Source organism: Canis lupus, chromosome 23, assembly GCF_011100685.1.
Source record: "Canis lupus familiaris isolate Mischka breed German Shepherd chromosome 23, alternate assembly UU_Cfam_GSD_1.0, whole genome shotgun sequence".
Taxonomy (NCBI): Eukaryota; Metazoa; Chordata; class Mammalia; order Carnivora; family Canidae; genus Canis; species Canis lupus.
In genome coordinates this window covers 38,602,005-38,615,769 of record NC_049244.1, presented here as the reverse complement: position 1 = coordinate 38,615,769, position 13,765 = coordinate 38,602,005, and the positions used below count along the sequence as shown (strand labels likewise).

At 34.5% G+C, this 13,765-nt stretch overlaps 1 protein-coding gene across 4 annotated transcripts in view; it reads left to right on the top strand.

Annotated features, from left to right (window-relative positions):
• The window catches only part of XRN1 (5'-3' exoribonuclease 1), a 103,041-nt gene that overhangs the window by 50,925 nt on the left and 38,351 nt on the right, over positions 1 to 13,765 (top strand). For 3 of the 4 annotated variants that reach the window (XR_005377104.1, XM_038571104.1, XM_038571103.1), the window contains exons 21-25: positions 3,786 to 3,948; positions 6,172 to 6,285; positions 8,733 to 8,831; positions 11,082 to 11,197; positions 11,723 to 11,869. Coding sequence is in view for 3 of the 4 variants with exons in the window: in XM_038571104.1 (XP_038427032.1) it covers positions 3,786 to 3,948; positions 6,172 to 6,285; positions 8,733 to 8,831; positions 11,082 to 11,197; positions 11,723 to 11,869 (639 nt within the window). In the remaining variant the exon portion in view is untranslated. Of the gene's footprint in view, positions 1 to 3,785; positions 3,949 to 6,171; positions 6,286 to 8,732; positions 8,832 to 10,879; positions 11,018 to 11,081; positions 11,198 to 11,722; positions 11,870 to 13,765 lie in introns of those variants that run through there. The other variant, XM_038571105.1, reaches the window with a different exon arrangement.

The following is a 13,765-nucleotide window of genomic DNA, read 5'->3' as shown; positions in this document are numbered from 1 at the left end:
TCTGCCTTTGGTTCAGGGCATGATCCTGGGGTCCTGGGATCAAGTGCCACATCAGGCTCCCTGCAGGGAACCTGCTACTCCCTCTACCTATGTCTCTCCCTCTCTCTCTGTGTGTCTCACATGAATAAATAAATAAAATCTTTAAAATAAAAATAAAATACAGAATTAACTTTTAAGTACTAACTCTCATTTTACATAAGGGAAAGTTAAAAGATAGTTTTGTTTATAATTTGTTATAATTTGTTTTGTTGTAATTTAGAGAAGAAGAGATATATTAAATATTTTTAAAAATTTAATGCCCCACATCAGTTACCTTAACCCTCGGGACCTACACTAGAGAGATGAGCCCCAAAACATCTAGCTTTGAAACCAGTGGAACTTGTATCCAGGAGAAACATGGGGCTGTAGGAAATGGAGATTCTGCTCTTAAAGAGCTCACACGTGGACTCAATTATCTCAGGACCCAGGCAGGGTAAAAGCTGAAATTTGTAAAGCACCTAGACCATATGAGAAGGACATTTATTTCTAACCATAAGGTAACTGTTGGAGGGATAGGGGCCTGTTGGAATTCTTTCCAGGGACTGAGGCATTGACAGATACCATATTTGCATTCTTCCTCTACCTTCCCTGTGCCGAAACCGGCAGGTGCCATGTTTGTACTCTCCCTATATAGTAACAGTATCACTAATATAATGCTATATGTTAATTATACTTCAGTTAAGAGCGAAAGAAAGAATACAGACTAAGCACCTGGCTGGTCAGTAGAGCATGCAACTCTCATCTTGGGGTCATGAGTTCCAGCCCCACATTGCACATAGAGTTTACTTAAAAATAAATAAATAATCAATAAACACAGGGACTTTAAAAAAGAATACAGGCCACAACACTGACCCCAAATCCATAAAAGTGTAAAGTAAAAGCAATATAAATAGAAAGGGGTACCTGAGTGGCTCAGTCAGTTTAGCCTCTGACTCTTGGTTTTGGCTCAGGTCATGATGTCAGGGTCCTGCAATTGAGCCCCAGGTCAGGGTGTACTCAGCCAGGAGTCTCATTGAGGATTTCTCTCCATCTCCCTCTGCTACTCCTCTGTACATGCATGTACTCATGCGCTCTCATGCACACACTCCCTGTATATAATAAATAAGTAAATCTTTTTTAAAAAAGTAAATAGTGAAAAATCTTCCTACCACTTCCACTTGAAAATTTAAAGATACTGTTCCAAATTATTATTTGTTTTCTTTTCCTAATAGAAAGTCTTTATTGAAGTATACATAGAAAAGAATATATACAAATCATAAATATATTACTTGATAAATTTTCATATGCATTACTAGACTACAAGTTGAGAAATAGAACCAACAGAAAGGTTGTCATAATCCCACAAAGCCCCTTATGCTGCCATTACCATCCATTTCTCCTCTCCTCCAGATGTAACTATTTTGATTTGTAACTCTAGAGATTAGTTTTTCCTACTTTTAACTTTGTATGAATTGATTCATACACAATGTATTTGTTTTGAACCTGACCTCTTTTGCTCAGTACTGTGATTCTAATATTCATCTGTGTTGTTACATATAGTTTAGTTTGTTCATTTTCACTAATGATTATATTACATTGTATGAATATAGCACAATTTATTTATCCATTCTTTTGTAGGTAGACAATTGAGTTGTTTCTTATTTGAGACTTTTAGGGAATACATACCATATGCATTAGTATGCATTACTGTTAGGTACATAATTAAGAGTGGAATTATTGCTTCATAGGATAATGCTTAAGCTCAGCTTTAATAGAACCACCAAAAAGATTTACAAATTGATTGTATCAGTTTACATTCTTCCAGCAATTTATAAGAACTTCTTTTATCTCTACTCTCATCAATACTAATTATTGTCTCTTCCATTTTAGCCATGGTAATATAGTATTTCATTTGGTTTAATTTGCACTTCCCTGATGACTATTGAAGCTCTGCATCCTTTCATATTTGTTGGGCATTTGAGTATGCTGTACAATGCCTATTCAAATATATTGAATTTTTCTTTTTCTGACTGAGTTGATTTACCTGTCTCTTATCTGGTTTTGTTTTGTTTTGTTTTAAGATTTTTTATATGTTCATTTGAGAGAGAGAGCAAGCACGAGAGGAAGAGCAAAAGCACAAGCAGCAGGGAGGGTCAGAGAGAGGGAGAAGCAGACTCACCACTGAGCAGGGAGCTGACTTGGGGCTCGATCCCAGGATCCTGGGATCATGACCTAAGCCAAAGGCAGATTGCTTAACCAACTGAGCCATCCAAGTGCCCTGCTGATTCTTATTTGTAATTTTCATTATTGATTTATGGTGTTATTCTCAATTTCAGAGAAAAGCCTTAAATAATTCATTATAAAATATGATTGCTATCAAGGGTTTTTTTTTTTTAATCAATATCCTTTATCAGATAAAGGAATATTCCTTCTATTCCTAGTTGGTTGAGAGTTTTTATCATTAATTGGTACTGATTTTGTCAATTTTCTTTTTGGCATGTATCAAAATGACCATATGATTTTTCTTTTTTCTTTTAATCTGATGAGTTATATGGATTGAATTTCAAATATAAATCTAATCCTGAATTCCTGGAGAAAATCCTATTAGACTATGATGTATTATCCTTTTTATATGTAATTAGATTCAATTTGTTACATTTTGTTTTGGATTTTTGCTTTTATGTTCATAAGAAAGATTGGCAGATAATTTTCCTTTCTTGTAATATCCTTGTCATATTGGTAGCAAGATTATTGGCTACATAACTTTTGAGTGGAAGTAGTTGGGGTTTTCCCATTGAATTTTTTTAAATGATACCAGGGGATTGATCCCTGGGTGGCTCAGCAGTTTAGCGCCTGCCTTCAGCCCGGGATGTGATCCTGGAGTCCTGGGATCGAGTCCCGCATCGGGCTCCCTGCATGGAGTCTGCTTCTCCCTCTGCCTATGTCTCTGCCTCTCTCTCTCTGTGTCTCTTGTGAATAAATAAAATATTTTAAAAAAAAGAAAGAAAGAAAGAAAGAAAAGGCCCATTGAATGCCCCTGCCAACCTCTTCTGTCTTTTTGGATTCATCTATTCTGGATTTTTTGCAAAATTGGAATGTTATATAATATGTGGCCTTATGTGTCTAACTTCACATAAGCTTAGCATGCTTTTTAGGCTCATACATTGTCACATGTATCAGTACTTTCTTTTTGTGGCCAAATATTTTATTGTCTGGGTATACCACCTGTTGTTATCCATTCATCTGTTGGAAGACATTTGAGTTCTTTCCACCTTTTTGCTACTGTGAATAATGTTGCTATATACATTCATTTATAAATATTTATTTGAATACCTTTCCGGTTCTTTGTGTATATACTTAGACAAGGAATTGCTAGACTTTTTTGCCAAACGGTTTTTCACAATGAGTGCACCATTTTACATTCCCACCAACAATGTACAAGTGTTTCAGTTTCTCCACATTCTTTCCAACACTTGGCATTTTCACTTTTTTTGTTATCCCCATCCTAGTGATTATGAAATACATGAATTTCTTAGAGCTCTTAAACGAGTTCTCATTGAATCACATAGACATTGGGAGAGGTATCCATAGAGTAAAAAACTAATGCAAAAAAATCTTAAGGTAGGTACTCAGAACTGCTAGCATATTTATTTAAATTTTTTTTTATTTTATTTAAACATTTGATTATGAGTTGGTAGTTTGATTATCATCCTAGAGTATACACACGCTCATACATATCTACATTTCTTTTTTATTATTTCTTTTAGCTACCTAAGAAGGAAAGGAATAATAATAAATGAAACATCTGCAGTTGTGTATGCTCAGTTGCTCACAGGTCGTAAATATCAAATAAATCAAAATGGTGAAGTTCGTCTAGAGAAACAGTGGTCAAAACAAGTTCTTCCTTTTGTTTATCAAACTATTGTAAAGGTAAGTCTCCATCAGGTCTCAGTTGTATCTTAATGCACACTACTTCATGCTGAATAAAAAAAAGACTATATCATATTGGTATTTATTTATGAATAGAAAACTAATACAGCAGTATATATAATGGAGATTATGATTTAATATAATTTGAAAAAACTAGTCTTTTTTTATTTATGTATACTTGACCTATAACATTATATTGGTTTCAGGTGTACAAAATGATTCAATGTATACACTGCCAAATGATCAGCAGTATAAGTCTAGTTACCATCTGCTATCATACGAAGTTACACAATTTTTTAAGATTTACTTTTTTAGCTACTTTCAAATATGTAATGCATTATTACTGACTAAAGTCATCATGCTGTACCTTACATCTCTATGCTTTATTTATTTTATAACTCTAAGATTGTACCCCTTAAGCCCCTTCACCCATTTCACCCATCTCCCGAAACCCCTTCCTTCTGGCAGCCACCAGCCATTTCTCTGTATCTGTTAGTTGTGTTGTATTTTGTTTTATTTGTTTGCTTTGTTTTTCAAATTCCATATTAACTGGTCATATGGTATTTGTCTTTCTCTGTCTTATTTAACTTACCATAATACCCTCATGGTTTATCCATGTTGTTGCAAATGGCAAGATTTTCATTATTTTTTATGGCTGAGTTGTATTCCACTCTCTATCTCTCTCTCTCTCTCTCTCTCTGTGTGTGTGTGTGTGTGTGTGTGTGTGTGTGTAGAGGGAGAAAGAGAGACCAGATACATACGGCGGGTGGGGGATGGGGGGCATGTGCCTGCCAGATTTAGCAGGGCACATGCAATGCTAGCAAAGTAAAGAAAGAGCACAAAAAATGGCACCTGCTAACACTTGAGTACCCAGAAAAAGTCCCAACAGGCCCTTGTGCCTCTGACAGACACTTTAAGATTAGCAAATGAATCTTTTTTCCATGGATCTAGATTACTTTCAAACTGCTGGTTTTACCCTAGGTCTCAGGGCCAATGAGTCTGCACACAGCCCTTTAAGAGCAGAATCTCCAGTACCTATAGCCTTTTGGGTCTCCTGGATGTAAGCCCCATTGGTTTTCAAAGCCAGATACTTTGGGGGTCTGTCTCTCCAGTGCAGTTTCCAAGGGTTGAGGTGCCTGATACAGGACACAAACTCCTTGCTCCTCAGGAAGAAGATCCCTCCTTTGATTGTGTGTCTCCACATCAAGGGTAGAGTTTTTGGCAAGAATATGTCTCTGCCTCTCCTATCTGTATTGATGTATGCCTTTTAATATTTTGTTGTGGAGTTGTTCAACTAGTTTTCAGGTCTTTTTCAGAGGATACTAATTTGTCCGTAGGTAGCTGAAGATTTGTTGTGTCCATGGGAGGAGAGGATTTCAAGATCTTCCTAGGCTGCCATCTTGAACCACCACAAAAACTGTAGTCTTTAAAAGGATTATTTATGCTCAGACACTCCCTTGGTGTGTGATTAGGGAACTTGTCTTTTTTATTTATTTATTTTTTAAACTTAATCTCTAATTGAAAAAGCCCCACATTAGCTTAACACTGCAGTTTTAGATACTTACTCTCCAAAACGTGTTTGCCTTAAATAAGTTAGAAAGGAAAGGAAAGGAAAGGGAGAGAGAGAGAGAAAGAAAAAAAAAAGGAAAGAAAAAAAAGAAAGAAGAAAGGAAGGAAGGAAGGAAGGAAAGAAGGAAGGAAGGAAGGAAAGAGAAAGAAGGAAAGAAAGAGAAAGAAAGAAAAGAAAGAGAGAGAGAGAGAGAAAGAAAGAAAGAAAAGCAGGCTTTTGTATTTGTAGTTATGGGTATGATAAAGGATACAAAAATTTTTTTAATCATGTATTCATCCTATAATTTTGGGAAACAGTATAGTATAGTAATTAAGAGCATAGACTGCCTGAGTTGACTTCTTGCTGTACGACCTTGGGTGAGATTTCACTCCCTTTCTGTTGCCTTAGTTTCCTTGGGTTTTGTAGGGTGAGGCTAAATAATGATCTGTGCTACAGAGGGTTGTCTTGAAGATGAAATGAATTAATAAATGTATGAAGTACCTAGAAGAATGGCATATAAAATCAACACATTTTAGCTACTAGAATTATGTAGAAAATCTTTATATTTCACGTTGGCAGACAGCATAGTCATAACCCCATAGGAAGAAAAACTTGATGTGCAATCCATAGAAATTTTGACTATGATAATTACTTTTATATTTCATTCTATATAGGACATCCGAGCTTTTGACTCCCGTTTCTCCAATATCAAAACATTGGATGACTTGTTTCCTCCTAGAAGTATGGTCTTTATGCTGGGAACCCCCTATTATGGCTGCACTGGAGAAGTTAGTTCCTGTTATTATTACTAATTAAATTTCTTTAGTTTTAAGTTAATAGAGTTATTTAACTTACCCTCATTTAGGTATAAAATAAAATGTAATACTGAAGGGGAAAAAATGTATTTGTCTAACTTTAGAACACAGTATTTGACTGTATGTCTTTTGTGTTGAGCAGGTTGGGGTCAGGAGGTGGGGAAAAAAGAATTCAAATCATAATTGTTTATTTAGCAGGTTTATTTATTGTGATAGTATGGATGAAGCAATTCTGAAATCATTTTAGTTGTATTATTGAGTTAATGAACTTATAAATGTTGATGTTTGAGAAACTCCAGTTCTCACATGGAAAAAGATACATGTAAATATGAAATGGAAGAATGCAAGAAAGAATCTGTGGACAGATTAGAATTGGAGGTATTAATATGATTTTTAAAATACATACATGTTTGTATGTGTATGAATGCATATATGCCTGTACATACACACTTTCTAGCTCTATTTGCTCAAAAGGATAAGAAGCAAAAACACTCTGGTAACAATGAACACATATAATCTCCAGGTTTTGACCTCTAATAGCATACTCCACTGAAAGCTTCTCAGAAATGGCCCATTACAGGGCTGGGACAGGGTAGGTACAAGATAACCATTTGTTATGCCATAAAGTAAGGAAGTGCTCAAAAAAGTGATGGGAGCATATCCCATAAACACAGGAGCCAGATTAAAGGGGCTCCTACCAAACTGGCCAAATCTGGGACAGTTTGAGTGCTAAAATAATAAAGTACAGTAATGAATTATAAACCATTGAGGGGAAATAGGAATTAATGATTCCACAGTGATAATAAATAAGTAAATAGGGAATGGAAGGGCTCTTGCTTATAGTATCGTGTCAGAGGTAAATGGAGAGTGCTAGAGTTGGAAAACCACCATTTTATAAGCATTATGATAAAGATTGAATAGGGCAACAATCATCGTTGGAAATTAAATCTAGGGGGAATTTTTTATCTGAATAGGATATTTTCATGGTCTTATAATGTATCTTCCCACAGACTGTTAATTAGGTGTAAGAGGGAAAAAAACACATAATTGGACAGTAAAGAAATTGAGCAATATCTTTGATATAATCAAAGTTTTAATATCACAGTGAGGGACAGGTGAACATCATGTACCTCCATATGTGATACCCTAATAAGGACACATCATCCATGCACTATTCTGGCTGAGAATATATGAGCTTGCTCTAATCACAAGGAAGCATCAGACAAATCCAGAAAGAGGAACTTTTGTTTTTAGACGCAAGATAGAGGGGGTAGAATGACCGGTATTCTTCTTCAAAATATCAATGTTATAAAAGACAAAGGAAAAAAAAAAAAAAAGACAAAGAAACACTTTGGATATAGTTTAGATTTAAAGAGGCTAGAGAGAGATGACAACTAAATGCAATATCTGATCCTAGCTTAGATTCTGTAGTAGAAAGAGAAAAGAGTTTTCTTTATTAAAAGGAACATTTTTTTTTAAAGATTTTATTTATTCACCAGAGACACAGAGAGCAGAGACACAGAAAGAGGGAGAAGCAGGCCCCCTTTGGGGAGCCTGATACGATACTGTATCCCAGGATCATGACCTGAGCCAAAAGCAGAGCTCAACCACTGAGCCACCAGGTGCCCCAAAAGGAACATTTTTAGATCAACTGTGACAAAATTGGGATATGAACAGTAGATTAGTATTGTTATCAATGTAAATAAATGTACTTACTACTGTACTATGATTATATAGTAAAATATCCTTCTTCTTAGGAAATATACACCAAAATATTAAAGGATAAGGGACACGATATACGTAATATACCCTCAGAAAGTTCAGAAAAATAATTGTATGTAAATACACAGTGCACAAATATGTTAAAGCAGATGGAGTAAAATGTGAACATTTACGTAAATATTTTACAAATGATCTTTGACCTATTTTTATTTTTGCAACTTTTTGGTAGGTTAAAGTTATTTGCAAATAAAAAGTTAATTTAGAAAAAAAAAGACTGGGGATCCCTGGGTGGCGCGGCGGTTTAGTGCCTGCCTTTGGCCCAGGGTGTGATCCTGGGGACCCAGGATCGAGTCCCACGTCGGGCTCCTGGTGCATGGAGCCTGCTTCTCCCTCTGCCTGTGTCTCTGCCTCTCTCTCTCTCTCTGTGTGCCTATCATAAATAAATAAAATTAAAAAAAGAAAAAGAAAAAAAAAAAAAAAAGACTGGCTAACAGCAATTGAAGCAAGTACAGTGACTCAAATTTACAATATAGTCACATTCATTTACAAATTCTAAGAAAATCTCCAGTATCCAGCTTTACTGAAATACACACTGTCAGAAATGTCAGAAATAAACACTGCTCAAATAAGTAGAAAAGTAAATAAAATATAGTGAGAGAGACTAAAACATACTTTGATTTTTTTTTTTTCCTTCCAAGGTTCAGGATTCAGGGGATGTGATTACAGAAGGTAGGATTCGTGTGGTTTTCAGCATTCCATGTGAACCCAATCTTGATGCTTTAATACAGAACCAGCATGTGAGTACTATAGTCCATATTGTTTAATTTAGAATTGATGAACTTTAAAAGTGTTAGAAAAATATTTTTACCACCTCCTTTGAATATACTGTAAATATTTTATTTAATGCTAAGTGTGAGGAATCTGTGCTCAAACTTCATGCAAATCTTCGGGGCGGGGGAAATCACTGAAATCCCATTATTAATCTGTAACAGTTTTTATGGGTTATCATGTTCAAGCTTAAGAAGGGGCATGTTTTTTAGCATGCCCTCTAGGAATACTTAGATTTTTTAAAATAAACTTTTCATAATCAAAGCCTACATTTTAAGTTACAAGTGACAAATGGCATTCTTGCAATGGTTATGTTTCTACTCAGCTAAAGAGGAGTAAGTAGTCCCTAGAAGAAATTGGGAAACTGCATTTAGATTCATAGCATCCTTTTTTAGGACCTTCTTCTCCAAAGATGTTCACTCCTTTTATTTTTCCCTTTACAATAGGAGGAGGATTCTGATATCTGTCATATATTCTTCTTGATTAGACAATTAATTTGACTGGAACTAATTCTCAATCAGCCAGCTATTGCTTCTTACACTTTTATTTTCTCTAATAGTAAATTATAAAGCTTTAGATCCTGTAAAAAAGGAATTCAAGACCTTGAGCATTAGCATATACTTGAGGAAACTAAGGAAGGCAGACAAGTCCCTAAAGTCCTACCATTAGGTCTCTTTTGGAGAAAGAATTCAGAAAGCACAATTAGGAAACCAGAGAGTCCCCATTTGATAAAGAGGCTGGAGCTCTTGGTTCTGAGAGTTAGTGGAGGTAGAGGAACTTATTTGTGTTTCTTCATGTCTAGCTTTTTCTAAATCTGAATGAACATGCCCACCTCTAGCGTGCATTGTTGCTAGGCATGTCTTCTCCACTGTGCTCTCTTTCCCTTTACATATCTTCCTCAACTTTTACTCAAGCCTTCTTTCTCTACCCCACTGTTCTCTGCTGTTTACTGTACATTTTCTAGAATGTTTGTGATGATCCTCATCAATTTTAATTATACCATAACTGATTATTTCTCAAAAGGAATACTATTAGTATTTTGGATGGGACAACTATGTGTAAAATGGGACTGTCCTATATATGACAGCTCAGCTAGCATCTTTGTTCCTGGACACTAAGTGCTCGTAGCGCATGCCAATAATTGGATGTGCCCCTATATATTTCCAGGTGCTTATTTTTCTAATAAGATAGACAATTAATATATCTAGATATTAGAGATATCTAATATAATAGAGAACTACTACCTTAATTCTTCTATATCTATTTTAGAAAGTATACTTGATTTGTCTGTATTATTTCTAAACCTAATAATGCTCTTGATGGAACAACTGTATTACATTCTTTACTAGCATATTAACATTTTAATAATAAATTTATATATTCCATGCAACTAAAAAAATTTATCCTTTTGGGGGTTATTTGTAGACATATAAGATATGCATATAATTCATAAAGTGTGTATTTATATACATTCATATGAATATAGTATATGAAAACCACATGAAATATGTGTTATTATTATGTACATTATGTCAGGATTATATGGTAGCTTACACTAGTTGGTACTGGATTTGTAATTTGCTTCCTGGTTAAAAATTGTATGGTCTGATACTTTATTTTTTAATCTTCATAGTTTCTTCCCTTAAGTACACAAATTAAGGTCACATTTCATTGACTGTATTGACTATAAACCTATACATATTTCTTATTTTCATATGATAAATATTAAGGGAAATGAGTTTACTTATATTTATATATGAAGAATATTTTAATTTTGTTCAGTAGCAACTGTTTTGATGACATATTCATGTTTTAGTTCAATGTAATAATCATCAAGGCCTCATTATGTCCCAAGTACTAGTCCCTACTTTGAATATGAAAATTAATGTTTAAAAAATAGTTCTTGCCTGCAGAGTTTGCCATTTAGACTTACAGTAGACTTTATTTCTTGAGACAGTTTCACAAATTGTATATTTCCTCCCCCTTTCATCCATCCTTGGGAATTCTGTCCTTTAAGGAGAGAGAGGAGCAGAAAAATTCTGCCTACAGATCCTTTCAAAAAAAAAAAAGGGAAATGGATCACTTACTTTTGAGAATCCTTATATTGCCACATTCCAATGGTTAGTGATGTCTTGATTATCTCCAGATTTTAAAGGTAAAGAAATAACATTTGATGCTTTGTGTTTCCATAATTGACCTTTTTGTTTTTATATTTAAAGAAATATTCTATAAAGTACAACCCAGGATATGTGTTGGCCAGTCGCCTTGGAGTGAGTGGATACCTTGTTTCAAGGTTTACAGGAAGTATTTTTATTGGAAGAGGATCTAGGAGAAAGTAAGTTTATGTTAGAGAAATTTACTTAAAGTGGCAGAAAAAATTAAATGATAAACTGGTTAATATTTTAGTATTTATTTTCTTTTATTAATTGCTCTGAATTTTCTTTAAAAATTATGCATAAATTCCTCTGATGGTGATCTTTCATCTAAATGGCACATGTTTTAGGTGTTTGGAAAGACAGTTCTTATTTTTAGCAGCTAACAAATTGAACCTTGAAAAAAGGTATCAGAAAGTGTGTGTGAATCTCAATAATATATTTCCCTGCATTTTCTTATTTCATTCTCTTCTCTAGTTACATAATCTATTTATATGATTTATTAGTTTGGGTTTTGAAGCCTTTCCTCTAGTTTCTCAATTATTGCTAGTTTGGAAATAACTGTGAAAACTGTAGAAAAACAATCAAAATTAAGTTTTTTCTAAGATTGAAAGCAAACTTTGTATTCTTTGAACAAAATTTTAAAACGTGTGTGTGTGTGTGTGTGTGTGTGTGTGTGTGTGTGTGTGTGTGTGGTTTAAATTCAGCCCTCATGGAGACCATAAAGCAAATGTGGGTTTGAATCTCAAATTCAACAAAAAAAATGAGGAGGTACCTGGATATACTAAGAAAGTTGGAAGTGAGTGGATGTATTCATCTGCAGCAGAGCAGCTTCTTGCAGAGTACTTAGAGAGGTAAGTACCTAACAGGATCCTACTAAGCATCCAAAAATATGGGAATGTAGTAACTGTTTTGCTTTGCTGATACCAATTTTAGACAAAAAATGTTTCCTTTGGTAAAATGTGACATGTATTACATATAAATTTAATTTTGTATCATGGAGCATCATAGCTATTAGCTAAAAGAAAATAGAAAAATATTGTATATTATTTAAATGAAAAAAGATGATAAAAATTGGCCTCCTTTTATCTTTTTACATTAAAAATTTTTTTTTCTAAGATTTTTTTTTTTTTAAGTAATCTGTATACTGAACTTGCATCTCAAACCTACAACTCTGAGATCAAGAGTTGCACTCTCCACCAAGTCAGCCAGGAGCCCCTTGTCTTCCTTTTAATTAAAATTTTCCTTAACTTACTATCATAAATTATTCACTACTTTGCAAGTCTGTGTTAGTAGAAAGAGAATTGAATTGGATAAACAAAACAACTCTCCACATGGTGGATTTTCTGAGTCTTAAAACTCCAGCCAGATAATAGATTACTACCTTAAAATTATTGAATTTTACGCTAAAATGGTGTAAGAAATCAGTAAATCTTAGCTCCTCATGATAAAAATGAGAAAACTGTATACTGAGGTTAACTGAGTTACTCAGTGACAAAGATTTATAGGAAAACCTTTAGTTGTGATTCACAACTGAATGTTCTTTCCTTTGTTCTACTGGTTTCTAACCTTGTTTTTGAGGATCCTCTTAGTTTACTAGGGCTGCCATAACAAAGTACCATGAGCTGGATGGCTTAAAACCACAGAAATTTAATGCCTCACAATTCTGGAGACCAGAAGTCCAAAATCAAGGTGTTTGGTAGGGCTATGCGTCCTCTGAAGATGGTAGAAAAGGAACCATTTCATTCCTCCTTGCTAGCTTCTTGTAGCCTCACACATTTGTTCTTAACTTGTAGATGCATTGCCTCCAGTCCTCCATCTTTGCATGTGTTCTCCCTGTACATCTTCATATCATCTTTCCTCTGTTAATGTCTGTCTCTGTGTCCAAATTTCCCCTTTCATAAACACACAGTCATGTTAGATTAGAACCCTCCCTGAAGGCCTCATTTTTATTTTATAACCTCAATAAAACTGTATTTTCAAATAAAGTCACATTCTGAAGGTAATAGGAGTGAGACTTCAATCTATCTTTTTGGGGGAAGGAATATATTCCAATACATATTACCATCTGAAAATTTATTTCTTCTGTTCACTTCCATATTTCTTTAAGATACTGTATTTACCTTTTCATGATTTTCCAACTTGACATATCCATTGATTTCCAACCATGAAAGATGAAGCTTTAGCTCTCTTTAGCTACCTCCCCATTCTATTCCTTACCTCCCTGCACACACACGTGTGTATGTATGTGTGTATGTATGTATATATATACATATATATTTCCCCTTTCATTATAGTTGTATTAAATCTGTATTTAAGGTTTACTTGATTGAGATAATCTAAATGGTCACAGGTGGACCTTGTAGAGTATTATGGTTGCATTTCCTTTCTTGTACACATTTTTCCCCATCTGGTTTAATCATTTGTTATTGTCTATATTTACGTAACTAATTCAACCCTAAACTCTTTGTCATAACTGGAAGAATTCTTATGGTCAGGCAGATCAAGAAATTTTTCAGTTCCATTTTCTTCATGTAGACTTTCTCCTGAAACCATCTGTCTTCCTGCTTCAGTGTAAACTAATTGTTTTCTAGGGCTATCACACAGCTCTGCTCTCATTCTAGCTTTTCTCTATACTGTCATCTTAGGAATTCCCTACACCATTCTCCTTTATAGGGTTCCCTTATTTCCTGGCTTTCATACCTTACTTTTTCGGGTTTATGTCTCCAGTTTGATGGAGCATTTACTTC